General features: G+C 34.3%; 1 protein-coding gene across 1 annotated transcript; it reads right to left on the bottom strand.

Moving 5' to 3' along the window:
* Positions 1 to 12,252: 12,252 nt before the first annotated feature.
* On the bottom strand, positions 12,253 to 13,534 carry LOC133830296 (transcription initiation factor TFIID subunit 11). The gene is made up of 3 exons (XM_062260238.1): positions 13,044 to 13,534; positions 12,866 to 12,965; positions 12,253 to 12,780 (listed from the first exon to the last, which is right to left on the bottom strand). Exons 1-3 carry the CDS (start codon positions 13,482 to 13,484, stop codon positions 12,653 to 12,655), a joined length of 669 nt encoding a protein of 222 aa, XP_062116222.1. The 5' UTR covers positions 13,485 to 13,534; the 3' UTR covers positions 12,253 to 12,652.
* Between the last annotated feature and the right edge of the window lie 5,690 nt (positions 13,535 to 19,224).

The following is a 19,224-nucleotide window of genomic DNA, read 5'->3' as shown; positions in this document are numbered from 1 at the left end:
TCCTAGGGAACTTGAATTCACAGGGCTTGGCGTATTTCTTCTGCAAATCAAGAATCGTCTCGTATACCCAATATTGCAAGGCTAGTGGATACCCCTTGCAGGTGTACTTTGCCTCCACCTGAACACCCTTAGAATATTCCACCTCAGTGGTCTTCTTTGCCTTCTTACCATGTATTGTAGCACCAATCGCTTTCATATCTCTACTGAATTGTTTCACAGTTGTATCGAATGAAAGGGATCCCCATGGATACTTCTCAAAATAATCTAAATCCTCGACCATCGGCAATGAATCTCGCCAAATAGCATTGTCGTTCTCAGCGGCCAATAGTATCCCCCCCACAAAGTAAACCAAACCGAGCTTGTACAAATCATCAGGTACATCACACATACTAAAAGCTTGTTCCAACATATTGAACCTAATGTCTTTCTTGGGTTCCACACTGAAATATGTATCAACTAGGCAGGAGGACGTAAGGTGATGTTGAATGTCAGCGGCAAGTGGTGGACAGGAGCAGCTTAGGCCGTCATAATGGCAAACTCGTGCACCCCAAACTTACATAAGTTTGGGCCCATCAAGAAGTGCACCTCATCGCCACACAAAAACTTCACCTTCCGCAAAAGCAGTATGTGCACCAATGCCCCAGAAAACGAAGAGGCAGGGGTTGTGAAGAATGGTCCAAAAACAGACTCATTCACCCTCCCCAACAATCCATGCTCCTCAAACCTTTTCTTCAATTTCGTTAACCTCCCGGAACCCCTATAGGTCATACGACCGACATAATGATCCTCTATAAGGATCTCAAGCAGTGGGATACATTTGGGTGGCATCTGCAAAATATCCAAAAAAAAATAAAGAATTAGTTGAATTTACTAAAAAATACTCAATCTATTGTTCTCATCGAAATGTCATCGAATTACCATCGATTTGGCATCGAAACAAAAAGCAAAAAAATCAACATATACAAGCATGCATCGAAACAACATCAAAATACTATCAATATACCATCAAAACTGATTTTACAAATAAACAAACAAACTATCAATGTGTCATCGAAATGGCATCGAAATATATCTAACAAATAACAACTGACTAAGTCACCCTTGAATCAACATCGAAATACTATCGATATACCATCGAAACTAATTTTACAAATAAACAAACAAACTATCGATGTGTCATCGAAATGGCATCGAAATACTATCGATATACCATCAAAACTGATTTTACAAATAAACAAACAAACTATCAATGTGTCATCGAAATACATTTAACAAATAACAGCTAACTAAGCCACCATCAAATGAGCATCAAAATTGCATCAATTATATACAAAATAAAATCAACAAACAATATATCGATATTCCATCGAAATAACATTGATTATGCATCAAGTATCTTTCAAGTAGATAACATATAAAAGTCATCGACATCGCATCAATATAGCATCAAATTAACATCGATGCATCACCATCAAATTAAAGTGCTCGAACAACCATCGAAATGACATCGAAATAGCATCAACATAGCATCGAAATTAATAGATTTATCAAAATATAACTAAAACCAAGAAAGCATCGAAATACCATTGAGCTATAATCGAAATTGCATCGAAATCAGCATCGACATATCATTGATTTTATACAAAAAAAATTTTGAAAAACCATGCAAGCATCGAAATGGCATCGATATACCATTGATTGACTATCGCCTTCATTTAATGGTCCATCGAAATACTATCGATGGAGCATCGATGAACAACAATTCAATTATTTAAAAATAGGCACATGCACTGAATGTCATTGAACTACCATCGATTAAGCATCGAAATGGCATCGATGTGGAATCGAATGAACATTGACCCACAAAATTTTTGCAGAACTTAAACAAAAAATTAAAAAATGATGCACATAGAATCAAACCCATTTAAAGCTACATTTTTGCAAAATAAACGTTAAAAATCAAACCCATTTCATCGATTTTATAAATTATGATTCAAATTTTTTTTAAAAAAAAAACCATAAAAACCGACTTACCATTGCCGGCGATGGAGAAGAAGGTGGCGACGGTGGCTGTGACGAGAGAGAGAGCTTCGCCTGAGAGAGATAGTGAGAATGTGAGGGGTCTGAGAGGTTGAGAGAAAATTACACTGAGAGAGAAATGAAAGAGTTCGGCTAGGATGGGAGTGTTTAATGCTAGGGGTGTTTTTGTCCAAAAAATTATAAATGGTATATGTTTGGGAGAATAAGTTATGTTGGCATTTTTAAAAAATTAAGTATGTCATAGGACATATAAAATTTCCCTTTTGAATTTAGTTGGAATGAAGTCTCATGATCACCATACACTACTTGAACATCTTCTACCAGTAGCTATCCGCTCTGTGTTGCCCAAAAAAGTTCAATATGCAATTACCAAACTATGCTTCTTCTTTAAATCTATTTGTTGTAAAGTGGTAGATATATCAAAGTTGGACAATCTCCAAACAAATCTTGTGATAACTTTGTGTGAGTTGGAACAATATTTCCCACCTATATTTTTTGACATAATGATTCGTTTAATAGTTCACTTGGTGAGAGGTAAAATTGTGTGGACCAGTATACTTAAGATGGATGTACCCATCTATGAGATGATTGGACAAACTGAGTTGACATTATATATGATGTACAATGGTGTTTATAAATTTATAGTTTAATTAGTGTAAGTTGAAATTTATTAGTTTATTATGCTCGATGATTTAGTGCAAACGAAGGGGTTGAACCACATGTACACTTTCATACATCCTAGTTTAGTGTCCACTGATGGAGGAACCAATGAACCACGATCTAATAATCTCTTCGAACGATTTCTGCAGATGGAGCTAGAGAAACAATTTCTAATTTGTCCTTGGAACAACAAGTAAGTCAACTTGTTGCAAGTTGCGACAAAACCCCCAATCAAAAAATTTGGTGGCAAAACCTCCTTTCGTTAATGGTTACCCCTTTTAAATGCCATGTAAGCAAGTTAAGTGCCAACTAAGATACACGTGACAACACTTTATAGAGCTACATGTCAAAAAATAATTAATTATTATTTTTAAATAATAAATTTTATTTTTTTTCAATTTTATTATTTGTTTAATTTTAATTATGTATTATTATTTTAAAACATTAAAATATTAGAAAAAATAATTAAAACTCTAAAACAACTTAAAATTAAAAAAATTAAGAATTTTTTTCAAATAAATTTAAATTTTGAAATGAATAAATTTTTTAAAAAATCAAATAAATTTAAGTTTTGAAAAAAGTTTTTTAATTTATTTTTGTATTTTAAGTTTTGTTTTTGTGTTTTAATTATTTTAATGTTTTAAAACAATAAGAATACATAATTAAAATTAAACAAAACTTAAAATTAAAAAAAATTAAATTTATTTAATCTATTTTTATTAATTAAATTTATTATTTTAAAAAATAATAATTAATTATTTTTTGACATGTAGCTCTATAAAGTATTGTCACGTGTATCTTAATTGACAGTTAACTTGCTTACATGATATTTAACACCTAAAAATGGCAACTTACAATAAACCATTAACGGAATGGAGTTTTGCCACCAAAATTTTTGATTGGGGGTTTGTTGTAATTTTTGTAAAAGGATAGGGGGTTTTGCCGCAAATAACTCTTATTAAAACGTAAGGGTTTTTTTTTAACAAAACATTAAAACGTTAGATTTAATAACTTATTTTGGTTGTTCAATATGCTGTGATATTTTTAGGAGATGTTTCCAAACATATTGTTCAATAGTATTTTTACATTTTATTTTGTAAAATGTGTTGGGATTAATTATTGTACTTTATGCTTATATGATTTGTTATACTAGATAAATTCGACTATTTATGCATTATGATGGTCCTAAATAAAAAAATATGACATGTTATATACACATGACCATTCTATGACATTATTCTCATTGTTTCCAAAAATGTCCATAACATAAGTTGTCATTCACTACTATCTATCTATCTCACATTTTCTCCTCCTTCTACCCCGTGGCCAACCCACCTCCATCACCACCCACTCGCTTCCATTTTTTTCGTAATTTTCCCCTCCCCATTTCTTTTCACTCTTATGTTATCCATGGATACTAAAAAAAAATATCCATGATATTTTTTTATGATTTCGAACCCACTAAAAGTTCAATTAAGTCACTAATATATGCATTTCGAATAGATGTGAGCATGATTTTTTTGGCTTTTCTTGCATTTTTTTATATTTGAAACGTAAAAATTTGCAAAAAATTCGATGCACCTCGATAGACCCTTAAAAATCATAATTTTATGAAAAACTCGATTCACTTCGATGAAAATCGATTTCATTCATTGAAAATGCATAACTTTTCACTTAGATGTCCGTTTGGGGTGATTTTTTTTTTCAAACGGATACCCGAGAAAAAATTTATGCACTTTCAATGAATTGCATCGATTTTCATTGAGTTACATCAAGTTTCGTAAAAATTTATGCACTTTCAATGAATTGTATCGATTTTCATCGAGAAGCATCGAGTTTCATTGAGGTGTATCGAGACCAGCTCGATTGGGGCTTAAAAATCATGATTTTCATGAAACAATCGATGTACCTCGATGCCTAGCTCGATGGACCTTTAAAAATCATGATTTTCATGAAAAACTCGATTCACCTCGATAAAATTAATGCAAAAAAAAAAGTATAATGTTTTACATGCTAGTCAAAGTATATTGTTCCAATCTCTAACTAAATCTAAGAAAGAGACTCCCTCAAACACTTTTACTTTATAAACCCAAGTTGCCACCAAAGAATTTTATCTTTTCCCATAACAATTCTTCTTTTGTTCCTTTCTAACCACACAGCCCAGAAAATTGTCAGAATTGATGCTGTCCACCCTTGATCTTACTAGCCATTAACTGATTACAATGCAGAGGCGTGCACCAGTACAAGTTGAATTCCTTGAGTAGCTTGGCCTAAAGCTTTACTGCAACAGGGCATTCCAAACACACCACCTTGGAGACAAAGTGTGATAAGGATTTTTCTTTTTGTACATTAAGCCTTCCCTACTACAAGCAACCACCCAAACATTTTTACTTTAGAAGGGACTGAACTTTTCCACAGACTTTGCCCAGTCACTTTCAACCTTCCAACCATCTGATATTGAACTTTCTAAGGTTGATTTGCATGAAAGCACCTTGGTACTATCCTTCAACCATATTATTCTATCTTCCAACAAATTACAAGAAGAGCAGGCCTCTAATAATTGCAATAGAACTATCAATTTGGAACTGCCCTGTCATTTATACTTTTGAAATGAAAATCCAGCTAACTCCAGCTCTTAGTTCATCCTCACCTGCTTCCATAAAAAACTCTGATTCATTTATTTTGCACAATGGAGAGCATAGTTAAATCTGGAAAGATTTTTATTTTTCTTTTAGAATCATGGCCAATCCAAACATCTTCCAAAATCTGATTTTCTGTCCATTTCTTACTTTAAACTCCATCAAACTCAGAAACTCATCGTACAAGGATGCTATTCCTTTCCATGGGCTCCTTGCTGTCATTCTTTCCCCTCTATTAGAGTCCCAATGATTTTTAGCAATTCCATATCTATGTTCAATAACTTTATTACCATAGAAAATCACATTCATTTGGGAATCTCCATTACCGTTTCCTAAGAAAAGCTTTATTCTGCATTCTAAGTTGCTAATCCCCAAGCCACCTTTAAATCTAGACTTGCAAATGGTATCCCAAGCCACTGAATGCTCAAGTCTAGCAAACTCCTTAAGCTGCCATGAAAGTATCGTTGTCTGAGCAAGGGATAATATCACCCTTAGCAAACTCCTTAAAAATTTCCATCAATTCGCCATTTATCACCTCCCATTAAGATTGGAACACAGTCATAGTGAATCCATTAGGGTCTGGCGCTTTGTTTTCGTCACTTTCTAACACCAGCCACTTTACATCTACTTCCTCAAGCCCTCTCTAATCAATTAGCAATAAATTGGGTATTATTTACCATTCAATACCTTCGAGACCCAACAAAAGGCCATTTTCTCAACTGATATAATGAAATGAAAAAACTAATGATTTCATTAGTGTTGTCCTCTTCCTTTACTAGAATTGAACCATCTTCTTTCTCAGTCATAGAAATGAAGTTCTTAGACTTTCGTGCACTCATTAGACTATGAAACTGTCTTGTATTGGCATCCCCATCCTTTGCCCACTAACACTTTAATCACATCCACAATGCTCTCATCTTCAAGAAGGAGCCTTTAGTTTTTTCATACTCTCCTTCAAACTGTTGATTCCACCTTCCACTATAGTCCATACTATATGGCACTAGTAACCTCCTCTTCCATGCTTGTTTCGCAAGATTTCTGCTTCCAAAGACCTCTTGATTGATTTCTCAACTCCTTTAATGTATTTCAGTTTATTCATAAACCTGAAACCAGGCCAATCTCTAACTCTTGCATCTTTCCGTCATTGTCCAATGTTTGGTGTTGAGCAAAGACAAAGAACAGAAACTTTGGAGAGTGAAAGAATGTTTGTGAATTGAATGAAAAACAAGCCTTGCTGTGTTAGAGCATAGAGGCCTTCTATTTATACAGATCTAAAAGTATCAAAATACAAAGAAAGCAATAGCTAACCAAAAGTAACGGATTACAACTGAAATTACAAAAAGCAACAAAAAATTGGTTACAATTCATTCCTGTTACAAACTACCCATTTGGGTCAATAGCTATATCACTAACATCCCCCCTCAAGTGACACTGGGGAATGCTCAGTGTCAACTTGGAGAACAGACTGGTAAACTGAGCAATGGGCAGTGGCTTTGTCAACAAATCTGCTAGTTGAAGATGGGATGGTACATAGCGAATATCAAGTCCCTTGGCTAGAACTTGGTCTCTAACAAAGTGCAAATCAATCTCTATATGCTTTGTCCTTGCATGAAACACTAGATTAGAAGCAAGAGAACTAACACCTAAGTTGTCACACCATAAGATTGGGGTTTGTTTGAGAGTGAGTTGAAGTTCACTAAGTAAGGATTGTATCCACATGATTTCAGTAGTTGCCAAGGCAAGAGATCTATACTCAGATTCTGTACTAGACCGAGCTACCACATTTTGCTTCTTGGAACACCAACTCACAAGATTTCCTCCAAAGAAGATGCAATAACCAGATGTAGAACGTCTATCATCAATAGAACCTGCCCAGTCTGCATCTATAAAACCTTGTATATCAAGAGTTGGAGAAGGTTTAAAAGTTAAGCCAAAATGAGTTGTGCTAGCTAAATACCTCAGCACTCTCTTACAAGCACTCCAATGTTCAGTTGTTGGAGCCTTTAAAAATTGACTAAGCTTGTTGACAGGAAATGCAATGTCTGGCCTTGTTAAAGTGAGATACTGTAGAGCCCCAATAACACTCTTGTAAGTAGTGGAATCAGCTAAAGGAGCACCATCCTCAAGTGAAAGATGAAGATTGGGACACATGGGAGTAGGCATAGCTTTAGCATCTAACATATTGGTTTTATCCAACAAATCCATGGCGTACTTGGTTTGTGTGAGACATAAACCATCTTTGTTTCGAAACACTTCAAATCCCAAGAAGTAACTTATTGAACCAAGCACCTTTAAAGCGAAGATGCAAATCAGTGATGAGTTTGTGTATGGCAGCTCTATCCTCACCTGTCATCAAGATGTCATCCACATATACTAGTAACAAAATAAGCTTCCCATGCTTTCTAGTGTAGAATAAAGAAGTGTTTGACTTAGAGTTTTGAAAACCCCACTGTATGAGAGAAGATTTGAGCTTGTCAAACCATGCTCTAGGTGCCTGCTTAAGACCATACAAAGCCTTGTTAAGCTTGCAAACATATGAGGGAAAATCTGGACTTTGAAACCCTTGAGGTTGATGCATATACACAGTGTCATTCAGTTCACCATTAAGAAAAGCATTATTGACATCTATTTGTTGAATGTCCCGTAACAGCAAGGGTGAATACAAATCTGATGGAAGAGGGCTTCACAACAGGATTATAGGTCTCAAAGAAATCAATACCTAGAGTTTGTTGAAAGTATTTTGCTACCAACCGAGCTTTATAGCGATCTACAGTTCCATTTGACTTGTATTTGACCCGAAAAATCCACTTGTTATTCACTATAGTCATGTTTGGAGATTGAGGCACTAGAGACTAAGTGTTATTACGAACAAAAGTTGTGTATTCATCATGCATTGCTTGAACCCAAAGAGGGTCATTGAGAGCTTGTGCTACTGTCTTGGGTTCCAAAGAAGCATTAGTAATACTAGCAATTAAAACTTTAGGCTTAAAGACTCCTACTTTTGACCTTGTGACCATGGGGTGATTGTTGTTTGTGGTACGTATTGGTGGAGGTGGTAAATTGGTTTCAATTTCGAGTTGGTGAAGTAATGGAGATGACTCAATTATTGAGAAGACACATTTGGTGAAGGAGAGTGAGTGAGAAATGGGCTGTCATGTGTGGGAGGACTGTTATTTTGTGGGGACACACTACTTAGCGATGGTGAATGACTAGAAATATTAAGTGTATTTGAGTTGGAAGTAAGTGGCTGAATTGGTGATGGTGACACAACAGTAGGTGTGGGGGACACTCTGAGATTAGGAAAGAAAAAGGTAGTGGGTGGGGAAAAGTGTTTTGTCTTTTGTGCTATAGGTGTAGGCTGAAATAAAGAATTGTAACGAAACTCTAATTCATTAAATGTAACACTTCTTGCAATATACCCTCTTCCACTAGGATGTAGACACCTATAGCCCTTGTGAGCAAGACTATACCCAAGAAAGACACACTTGGAGGATCTAAAGGAGATTTTTTGAGCATTATATGGTCTTAGAAGTGGAAAACATGCACATCCAAAGACTTTTAAAAAATCATAATCTGGAGTTTGCTGAAATAAAAGTTGGAAAGGAGATGCATTGTTTAAAAGAGGAGTTGGAAGCCTATTTATTAAATAGGCTGTAGACACAAAAGCTTCCCACCAAAATTTCAAGGGCATATTAGCTTGAGCTAGTAAAGATAATCCCATGTCAACATGCTACGTTTTCTTTCGGCTCTTCCTTGTTGTTGATGTGTATGAGGACATGGATGGAGAAAAGAGATGCCTACGTTACTTAGAATTTGTGAGCAAGACTATACCCAAGAAAAACACACTTGGAGGATCTAAAGGAGACTTTCTGAGCATTATACGGTCTTAGAAGTGGAAAAATTGCACATCCAAAGACACTTAAAAAATCATAATCTGGAGTTTGCTGAAATAAAAGTTGGAAAGGAGATGCATTGTTTAAAAGAGGAGTTGGAAGCCTATTTATTAAATAGGCTGCAGACACAAATGCTTCCCACCAAAATTTCAATGGCATATTAGCTTGAGCTAGTAAAGATAATCTCATGTCAACAACATGTCTATGTTTTCTTTCGACTCTTCCTTGTTGTTGATGTATATGAGAACATGGATGGCGAAAAGAGATGCCTAAGTTACTTAGAATTTGTGAGCAAGACTATACCCAAGAAAGACACACTTGAAGGATCTAAAGGAGACTTTCCAAGCATTATATGGTCTTAGAAGAGGAAAACATGCACATCCAAAGACTTTTAAAAAATCATAACCTGGAGTTTGCTGAAATAAAAGTTGGAAAGGAGATGCATTGTTTAAAACAGGAGTTGGAAGCCTATTTATTAAATAGGCTGCAGACACAAATGCTTCCCACCAAAATTTCAAGGGCATATTAGCTTGAGCTAGTAAAGATAATCTCATGTCAACAACATGCCTATGTTTTCTTTCAGCTCTTCCTTGTTGTTGATGTGTATGAGGACATGGATGGCGAAAAGAGATGCCTAAGTTACTTAGAATTTGACTTAGTTTTCGATATTCACCCCCCCCCCCCCCCCCCCCAAATCGGTTTGTATGGTCTTTATTTTGGTTTCAAACATTTGTTCAACATAGGCATTAAATTGAGTGAAAATGGCTGCAACTTGGGACATACATTGCATTGGAAAAATCCATACAAATTTTGTGTAATCATCTATAAAGCTCCATCCATAGAGGTATAAAATGAAGGTCTCCACACATCAGAATGAACAAGTTCAAAACAAGTTATTGTTTTTGAATAAGAACTTGAAAAAGGAAAACTATGCAACTTTCCATATTGACAAGCATCACAAAAAGGAATTTTATTGCACTTTAAAGTTGGACGTACATTATTGAAAACTTGACTTAAAATGGACTTGAATGGGTGACCAAACTATGCAACTTTCCATATTGACAAGCATCACAAAAAGGAATTTTATTGCATTTTAAAGTTGGACGTACAATATTCAAAACTTGACTTCTAATGGACTTGGATGGGTGACCAAATCTACAATGCCAAAGAGATACAAGATTGGACTTAGTGGAACAAAGAAAACTTTGTGGAGGAGGGCTTGGCTCGGTGGATTGGTGGACTTGGAGGCTTGAAATTGGTTGTTTTTGACATCTAGTTGGTAAAGAGCATCACGAACTTGAACCTGAAGTACTTGCTTCGTTTTCTTGTCCTTAATATGACAACAAAGAGAGTCAAATTCTAGAGTTACATTGTTGTCTTTGGTAAATTGGGAAATGCTCAACAGATTTTTTGTGATATTAGGAACATGCAGAGCATCTTTAAGCACTAAAGATTGTAAGTTATTGCTAGTAGAAATAGAATTGGAACCAATATGAGCAATTGAGAGAGAAGAGCCATTACCTACAATAACCTTGGTTTTGCCCTTATAATCAGTTCTTGAAGCAAGATTGTTTGGATCAGCTGCGAGGTGATGAGTAGCCCCACTATCAAGAAACCAAGCATCTGAATTTGTGTCAGAATGTTGCTCAGTGAGAAAAGCTTGGGGGTAGCAGATGCATTGATTGTAGAGGAAGATGTAGGATTTGAATCTGGCCCAAAGTAATTGATATCAAATTTGTGGAAGCACTTCTGCAAAGTATGCCCAATTCGGCCACAAAGTTGGCACAGAGATCTGTTTCCTCTTTCAATTGACTGATTGTTGCCACTGGAAGGATTTGAGAAATTTCCTCCATCGAACCTGTAATTGCCCAGCCAGAGTTGGGTTTGGCATAAGAAGAGTTGCTTCAGCCTCCTTCAAGAGAAAGATTGGCAATATTGGCAGTCACCATGTAAAGACTTGGAGTGGAGTTTTGCTCAAGGATTAACTCATGACACTGTAATACGTATTGCAGTTCTTGAAACGAAATCGACTCGGCACGATAGGTGAGATGAATGACCATGGCCTCATATTCGGGTCCTAGACCACTTAGGATGTACATGACAAGATCATCTTCTTTGACAGGTTCCCCAGCCGAGGGAGAGTATCAACAAATCCTTTCATCTTCAAGATGAACTCATCAATGGAAAGTGACCATTTCTTGGTCGATTGAAGGAAGAAGCGAAGTTGTTGCAAACGTGCCTTTGGTTTTGTCTGAAAGAGCTTCTCGAACACGGTCCAAATCTCAGCAGACGTTTTGCAATTGATGATGTACCCCAGTATGGATTCAGATACAGAGTTCATTGAACGTAAGCTGGGTTACGGATATTACCAGTGGTGGTCGGGAACGGAGGAGTTGCTCCGAGCAGATATTCATCAAAGCTGTGAGTCGTGACTGAGGGAAGAACAAGGGTGCGCCAAAACTAGTAATTTGTCCAATCCAAACGGAGGGTTAGCAGAAGAAGGTTGTTGGAGAAAGGCAAACCAGTCCCCGGAGCTTGAGAAGATGACGACGCTTCGGAGTTACTGGATCACGTTAGCTCTGATGCCATGTTTGGTGTTGAGCAAAGACAAAGAATTGAAACTTTGGAGAGTGAAAGAATGATAGAAGAAAGTTTGTGAATTGAATGAAAAACAAGTCTTGCTGTGTTAGAGCACAGAGGCCTCTTGCTGTGTTAGAGCACATAGGCCTTCTATTTATGCAGATCTGAAAGTATCAAAATACAAAGAAAACAATAGCTAACCAAAAGTAACGGATTACAACTAAAATAACAAAAAGCTCATTCCTGTTACAAACTACCCATTTGGGTCATTAGCTATATCACTAACGTCCAAGTTCTTTATTGAAAGAAATTTAGCACAACAAGTAATATTTTTTTTTTTGGCACTACTTGCCAACTCAATCATGTTCATAAGAAGTGAGTTCAGTTGTGTCCTAGTCAAATAACATAAAGAATTCATTGGAAAAGGTAAATCTCGGCAATTCTACAAACAAACATTCTTCTTTTCTTCTACTTCTGCATTTACATATATGATATACAGCATTTGTATCATTGCCTTACCTAACTCCACTAATATATTCCTCGTGACAACTAAAAAGCTGTTCAAGCACTGAGAAGAAAATTCAACCACAACAAGCTTTGTTTGCCTCCGTTTTATGAAGAACAATTACATGGCTTCCAATCCATGTGATGTGCAAACATAAAACTTTGCAAAAGAATAGAGTTTTTCTATATTCTTTTTCATTTTTTTCTCATATTGCAGTTTTCAGTACTACTATTGATTAAATGACAAAGAAACATGAGTACAAGAGTATCAAAAGAACCTAAAGTAAAGCATTAGCATACAATAGTGGTAAAACCTAAAGAAGGAGCTGTGGCAAGCTAGCGAAAGAGCCTTGGAACAGATCTCTTTGGTACTTTCCCTTCCATCTTTAACCTTCTATAAGCTTCTCTAATGTGGCAAGGCCTCACTGGTCCAGATTCTTTCCTCTCAGTCATAACCATTCTAGCTGCATATAAACAAGAACAAAACAAGCAAGTAAATTACTAAACATAAAAGACTTGCTCGTAAATTTGCAGAGTTGAAAAGAGTACCCGTTTCAACAAGTTCACCAACAAACATCTTTGCAATACCAGAGACAACAATGGTCAAAGGCACAGATATTTTCTGGGTTCCAGTGATGCTAGCTAACAACTGCAAATGAAATGGATTGAATTGAATAAAAAAGGAATGATTTTGATGTTCAATAATGAAGCAAGAAAGAAAGAATACCCTTTTCATGTTAGATTTTTGAAATCCAGCTCTGCGGAAGGACTCGTATCGACTCATCTGTTCCTCGGAGAATTGGGAGAGAATAGCTTGCATCTTGGCCATTTTATGAGGGTCGGAGGCAGAAGGAAACTTTTCGAGCTCAACTTCCACATTCTCCTCCTCTTCCTCGTCATCATCTTCTCTCTTCTTCCGAGGAAGTGGTGGCGGGGCAGTAGTCAATGCCATGGATGAAGAAGACGGTTCTCTGTTTCTGTCTCTATCTCCATCTCTATCCCTGTCATCGTCGTCACGAGGAACAGCTGTAGTAGCACCACTAGCACCAGCACCAGCTCCACCAAGGTCTTCTTCATCTTCGTCTTGATCTTGTTCTTGCTCTTCCTCGAAGGCCGCTTCGAAAGGATCCTTGGATTGCTGCTTCGGTAACTTTTTGGGTTCTTCCATTTTTCCTCTTCTTCTTTCTTAGGTGTCGTCTTGTCTCCCTTTTTGTTCTTTATGACCAGAGTAGCTACCAAGACTCGACCTTGGCCCACCAGTATTCAATTCAACGGGCTTAGTAAACATATCCCGGCCCATTTGTCAATTTAGTCCTTAAAAAAAAAAGAATTTACACTTCGACGAGAGATTTTTTTTTTTCAACTTTGAAAAATATGTTAGTTTTTTTTTTATAGAGAAATGTTAAGGGGCACTAGTGCCCAACACCACAAGGTTGTGACATATTGTTATTAGTGCAATCTAATATTGAGCTCCACACATTTGAATTTAATAAGTATTATGAGATATCGCTAACTAACCATAGGTTGCCAACTCATGTGGTACTAAATAGCAACACTCTTTTTTTTATTAAGTTTCTTAGGGCATTTTTTTTGTTTACATTTTTATGAGAGTTTTTTTCCACATGTGTTTGTAATATTTTATTTGTATACCATATTCTAATTTTATACAATTTTAGTAACTAATTTTAATATGTTTTGATATTATTTTTATAATTTTTAATCTATTTGTAATAATTTGTATCATTCATATTTTATGGGTTTATACCTTTTTAGACCCTGTGTTTTGACTTATTACCTGTTTAGACCCTGTGTTTTGACAAATTATTTTTTGGACCTTGTATTTTGTAAAATGGTTCAAATAGGCCCATAAACCTCATTTTGATGAACAAAAAATTAAATATAACAACACAGTTCTTAGGCAGAATGACTGTATTTTTGTTCTGAATTATTAGTTTGATGAATTATTTGTGATTTTAGTTCAAAAAACTTTAATCAAAATTGGGTTTATGGGTCTTTTTGAACTATTTTAGAAAACACAGGGTCCAAAAAGTAATTTGTCAAAACACATGGTCTAAAAAGGCATAAAATCTATTTTATAAAAATCTTTTTTACATTATTTAAAAACAAAAAACAAAAACTAAGGCCTTCTTCACCATGCTTTTTATTCCCAATTTTTCTTCTTATTTTCTTCTATTTTTTATCTTCTTCAACGTTTTCTCGGTAGTAACCAGTTATCATTATCAAAATAATTTTGAATTTTTTTTATGTGATGTGTTAGTAATCATATGTCGCTGTCAATTTTTTTTAGTGATGTGTGGCGACTGGTTACCGCTATCAAAACCATTTTTATTTTTTAAGTGATGAGGTGGTAACTGATTATAACTATAAGAATAATTTTGATTTTTTTTTAGTAATGTACCAGTATCAAAATACCAACTGAATTATAACTGGTTACTTAGTCAAATCTTGAAGAAAAAAAACATATATGAAAAAAATAAATTAAATTGATCGTGATGGTAACTGATTACAGCTAGGTTTGAAGAAAAAAATTTGAAAAAAAAATGAACCAGTTGCGATGGTAACTGATTACTTATCCAGACCTGGAAAAAACTCAAATCCTAACAAAAAATATAACTAATCATAATCATAACTGGTTACAGCTATGTTTGAAAAAAAAACAGTCGCCATGGTACCTGGTTACTTAGTTACGTGTGAAAAGAAAATCAGATCTAAACAAAAAAATCTAAATTGATAGTTATCGTAACTGGTTACAGCTAGGTCTGAAAAAAAAATCAAATATGAATGAAAAGAATCAATCACCATGGTACTTGGTTACTTAAACAGGTCTGAAGAAAAAAAAACTGATTTGAACTAAAAAACATAAACAAATCGTGATGGTAACCGGCGACAGTTAGGGCTGGAAGGAAAAAAACAGATCTAAAGTACAAAATCATATTGAAAATGCAAAATTATATGTGAAAAAGAAGAAGAATAACAAGAACAACAAAAAGAATAACATTAAAACTAGAAGAATAAGAAGAAGAAGAAAAGAAAAAGAATAACCAAGGGGGTGGAGCTGCATTATCGTTGTGGGAGTGGGGGGTTACATCGTCGGCGGAGGGCGGAGGTGGTGTCGCCGGTGGAGGGCTAAGAAGAATGAACCAAGTGGGGGAGGAGAGATGGGGAGAAATGAGAAAATAAGGAGAGGTGTCATGAGGGAGAGAGGAGAGAGTGGGAGAGTGTGAGAGAGTTTTATGTAAAAATATGATAATCAATTTTTATATTTTATGGAATTCTCATGTTTTAATTTTTTTTTGTTGCAAAAATCATCATATTTGATGGCTTTTGTTTTTTTATCCATAAATATAGAAACTAACTTATTTTTTCTCATATTTATGTCGACTTTTCTTTACATAATACACTTAATTTCGCTAAAAAATTATATTTTTACAGACTAACAAAGTTTTTTTAATTTTACGATTTTAAGGATTTTTTTTATTTTCACAGTTTTGCCTATTTTTCATCTTTTGTGTTGTTTAGGTTTAAGTATAATTGTTTTCATGTTGTTTTTTTAGTTGTTTAAGTTTATGTATAGTTGTTCTATTGTTGTGTTGATGTGTAATTGTTGTTTAGTTGTTTTCAGATATATTTCGATTTAAAAAAAATGTGTTAGTATGCAATGGGATGACTTCTACTAGTCTCATTATTGTTTTTTAATGTGTTAGTATGTAGTGGATTAATGTTTAGTTGTTGTCCAATTGTCGTTTTTTAGTTGTTTTTTACACCGTATTTTTGTAAAGGCATATTTGCGGAGAAAGTACCTAAATTGTCACGTTTGTAGCACTTAAGTACCCAAGTTTTTTTTGTGACAACAAAAGTACCTTCCGTCAATGACTTGTTGCACCCATTATATCCCATTGTTAACTCTGCCAACGTGTCAATATGTTTACTGCCACATCTTTTAAATATGTTTATGTGTACATATAGAAAAAATTCATTAAAACTTCATTATTATTTTTTGTTTTTTTAGAATTAGTTTAAAATTAAAAACCCTAAAATTTATTAAATTTAGAAATAATGTAATAAACATTAAAAGAAAAAACCCTATTTTTCCTCCAGAAGCTCTAAAGTCGCTAGTCTCAGTTCTCCATCGACGATATTGGGTATCCTCTCAGTTCTGCTTCTCACGTCATCTTCGAAGAAGAAGAGCATTGTAACATCCCAAAATTCCTAATAACGCTTAGTGCCTTGATTAGGGAGCCAGAAGGGCAATATTGGACTATTATGTGATTTTAATTGATTAATTATGTACTTAAGTGAATTGCATGGGTTGTATTATTATATGACTGATTTTGCATGTTTAAGTGTATTAAATGTGCTTATAGGTCCGTTCCTAGTAAAAAGGGCATTGTTGTAATTTTAGCCCGCTGAGGGTATATTTGTGATTGTATGTGCTAGAGCCCACACTGTTATGTGGGTATATTTGAGATATTCGGCAGGGGACGACCCTTTCGAGCAAGATAGCAGTTTAGTCACAACGATGATTAATACCTCGCTCGGGGTGAGCTAAGATATATTCTGGGTGATCTGATGAGTCACTGGGACTTATTGTAGTATGAGTCAAATTTTGGGAAAAACAGTGGGATTCCGGTTTCAGCGGAATTATCTGGAGAATTTTGAGTATAGAGCGGGATTAGAGAGTCAAAATGATATTTTTTCCCTTATGGGGTGTTGAGAGAGGAGATAGTTGAGTGGGGGTATTTCAGTCATTTGGGACCATTTGAATATATGAGTTAGACTGAGTTCATTAACTCAGAAAACTCAAACAATCACACACACACTCTCTCTCTAAACTCCTCATTGATTTTTGAAGACATCTTGAGTTCTAGAGCTCGAATTCAAGCGGGGTAAGAATCATAGTGATTTTGGAGAAGTCTAGAAGCTTTTAAGCATAACTTTCAGCTGAGAAACAGTTTTATCAGAGGTAATTTAAGGTTTTAAATTCTGAGTTTTTTTGTTTTGTTTTGAGTTTTTAGAGTTTTCTCTGAATTTTGAGTTTGGTTGATGATTTGTTAAGTTTAAGGGTTGGGTTTTGATGTTTGTGAGTTGCTGAGACCATTTCTTGTTAGGAGTATGTCCTAAAAGCATGTAAAAGATATTTATTATTTCAATGAATAAATAAATACAATGGTATATTATTGTTATATTTAGATTATTAAATTATTGTTTGAATAATTTTTGTAAATATCAGAAAAATTCCATATTCATTATTGAGGATGTAATCTTGTATTAGTACGAGAGAATTAAGATCACATGAATGAATTAAAATAGTCAACAACAAATTGAAGTTATGAAATTTTTTAATTGGGGTTGTAAGTACGATTTAATGAGTATCATATTGATACAAATAATCTAGATTTAGATTATTGATGTGGTAAGACATCTCAGTGAATGTGCTTTATATAATATGATTATATATGACAATGACTGATATGAATAAAAGTATTTATCCAAAAACCATTTAATAATAAAGATTTGTAATTCATATCATAACTGATGATCATTTATAGATCAACCTAAATCCTGAGTGTTCATGAACTCCTGTTTATGTTTATTAAATCTTTTGATTCATTCATTAATGTCTCTTCATAAAATGAGGCTAATGACTTTTGTTTTGGAGATTTAATATCATGGATGATTGGGAACATGTATCAACAATACGGAATCTAATATTTCCTAACAGATCGTATATTGGTTCCCTTAAGGGTTAATTCTGGAACTGAATGTTTTGAGCTCAAATCTATAATTAGATTATAGATTAATTGTTCACTAGTGAATTAATGGTACTTAAGGAATAAGAAGTAAATTAGAGAGGTAAAATGGTAATTCTTTCATTCTAATTTATGAACTAATTAATTAGAGGGTTGAACTATTGTAAGATGGTTATATCAATGGACAACTTAAAATAAGATTTCTGTAAAAGTATATCTATAACATAAAGAGTTCAATTCTGAATTTATAGTGGAGAAATATCAGAATTAATAAATTAACTATTATAATTAAAGAGTTTAATTTTTTAGTTTTAATTTATTGGAGCTTAATGTTATAGGTCCATGGTCCACAAAATGGCTCAAATAAACACTGACAAAGATAAATACAAAAATGGGCAAAATGACTTATTTGATAAGCAAAATATTTTTCTATGCACTAAACATAATTATTGTATAATTATGTGTAATTAATTAATTATTTGATTTAACAAAAATATAATTAATTTTGAATTAATTTATTTTTGGGATTTTTGGTATTTAAATAATGATAAAAATTGGGAAAAATCACATGCATTCCCTAGCATGTGGTGGACGTGTAGCACAGTGCACAGTCACTGTGCTACACGCACAAGAAGCTTCTAGAAGGATCTTGGTTCCACAATTTTAGTTATTTAAATATCAAATAAATAATGAGATATTTTAATATGATTAAAATATTATTATTTAAACAAAAATCTGATGATAACTCATTAGTTATTTTCAAATTGTTTAAAATAACTAATATTATTTATTTTAATATATTTGATATATTAAATATAGGAGATCATTTTTTTAGAGCGATACTTTTTCAGTGATAGAAAATAGATCGTGAAATCTCCCTGAGAGAAATAAAACAGTGATACAAGCATAGGTCGCTGTTCTTCACAAACTTAGGTCCAAACTTTATCAGATCTCATGTGTTGAGAACATCTGATAAATAGATCTTGCCTATTGTTTTGTATAGCGAGCCCACACTCGTTCTTTGTGTGTTGAGAACATTTTGGAAGATCTTGGTGTGAGATCTCAAGGATTTTTGCCGTACAAAAAGATAGCAGCAAGGAAGGACTTGAGGTAATTTTATATTAATCTCTTTGATTC

This window comes from Humulus lupulus, chromosome 4 (genome assembly GCF_963169125.1).
Source record: "Humulus lupulus chromosome 4, drHumLupu1.1, whole genome shotgun sequence".
Lineage (NCBI taxonomy): Eukaryota > Viridiplantae > Streptophyta > Magnoliopsida > Rosales > Cannabaceae > Humulus > Humulus lupulus.
The sequence above is the reverse complement of the archived record's forward strand: the minus strand, read 5'-3'. Positions and strand labels throughout refer to the sequence as shown.

Coding starts and splice junctions, on each gene's coding strand:
- LOC133830296 (XM_062260238.1), bottom strand. CDS start 13,484: ATGGAAGAACCCAAAAAGTTACCGAAGCAGCAATCCAAGGATCCTTTC. Junction 12,966..13,043: donor AAAAATCTAACATGAAAAGG/GTATTCTTTCTT, acceptor TTTCATTTGCAG/TTGTTAGCTAGCATCACTGG. Junction 12,781..12,865: donor TGGTGAACTTGTTGAAACGG/GTACTCTTTTCA, acceptor GTTTATATGCAG/CTAGAATGGTTATGACTGAG.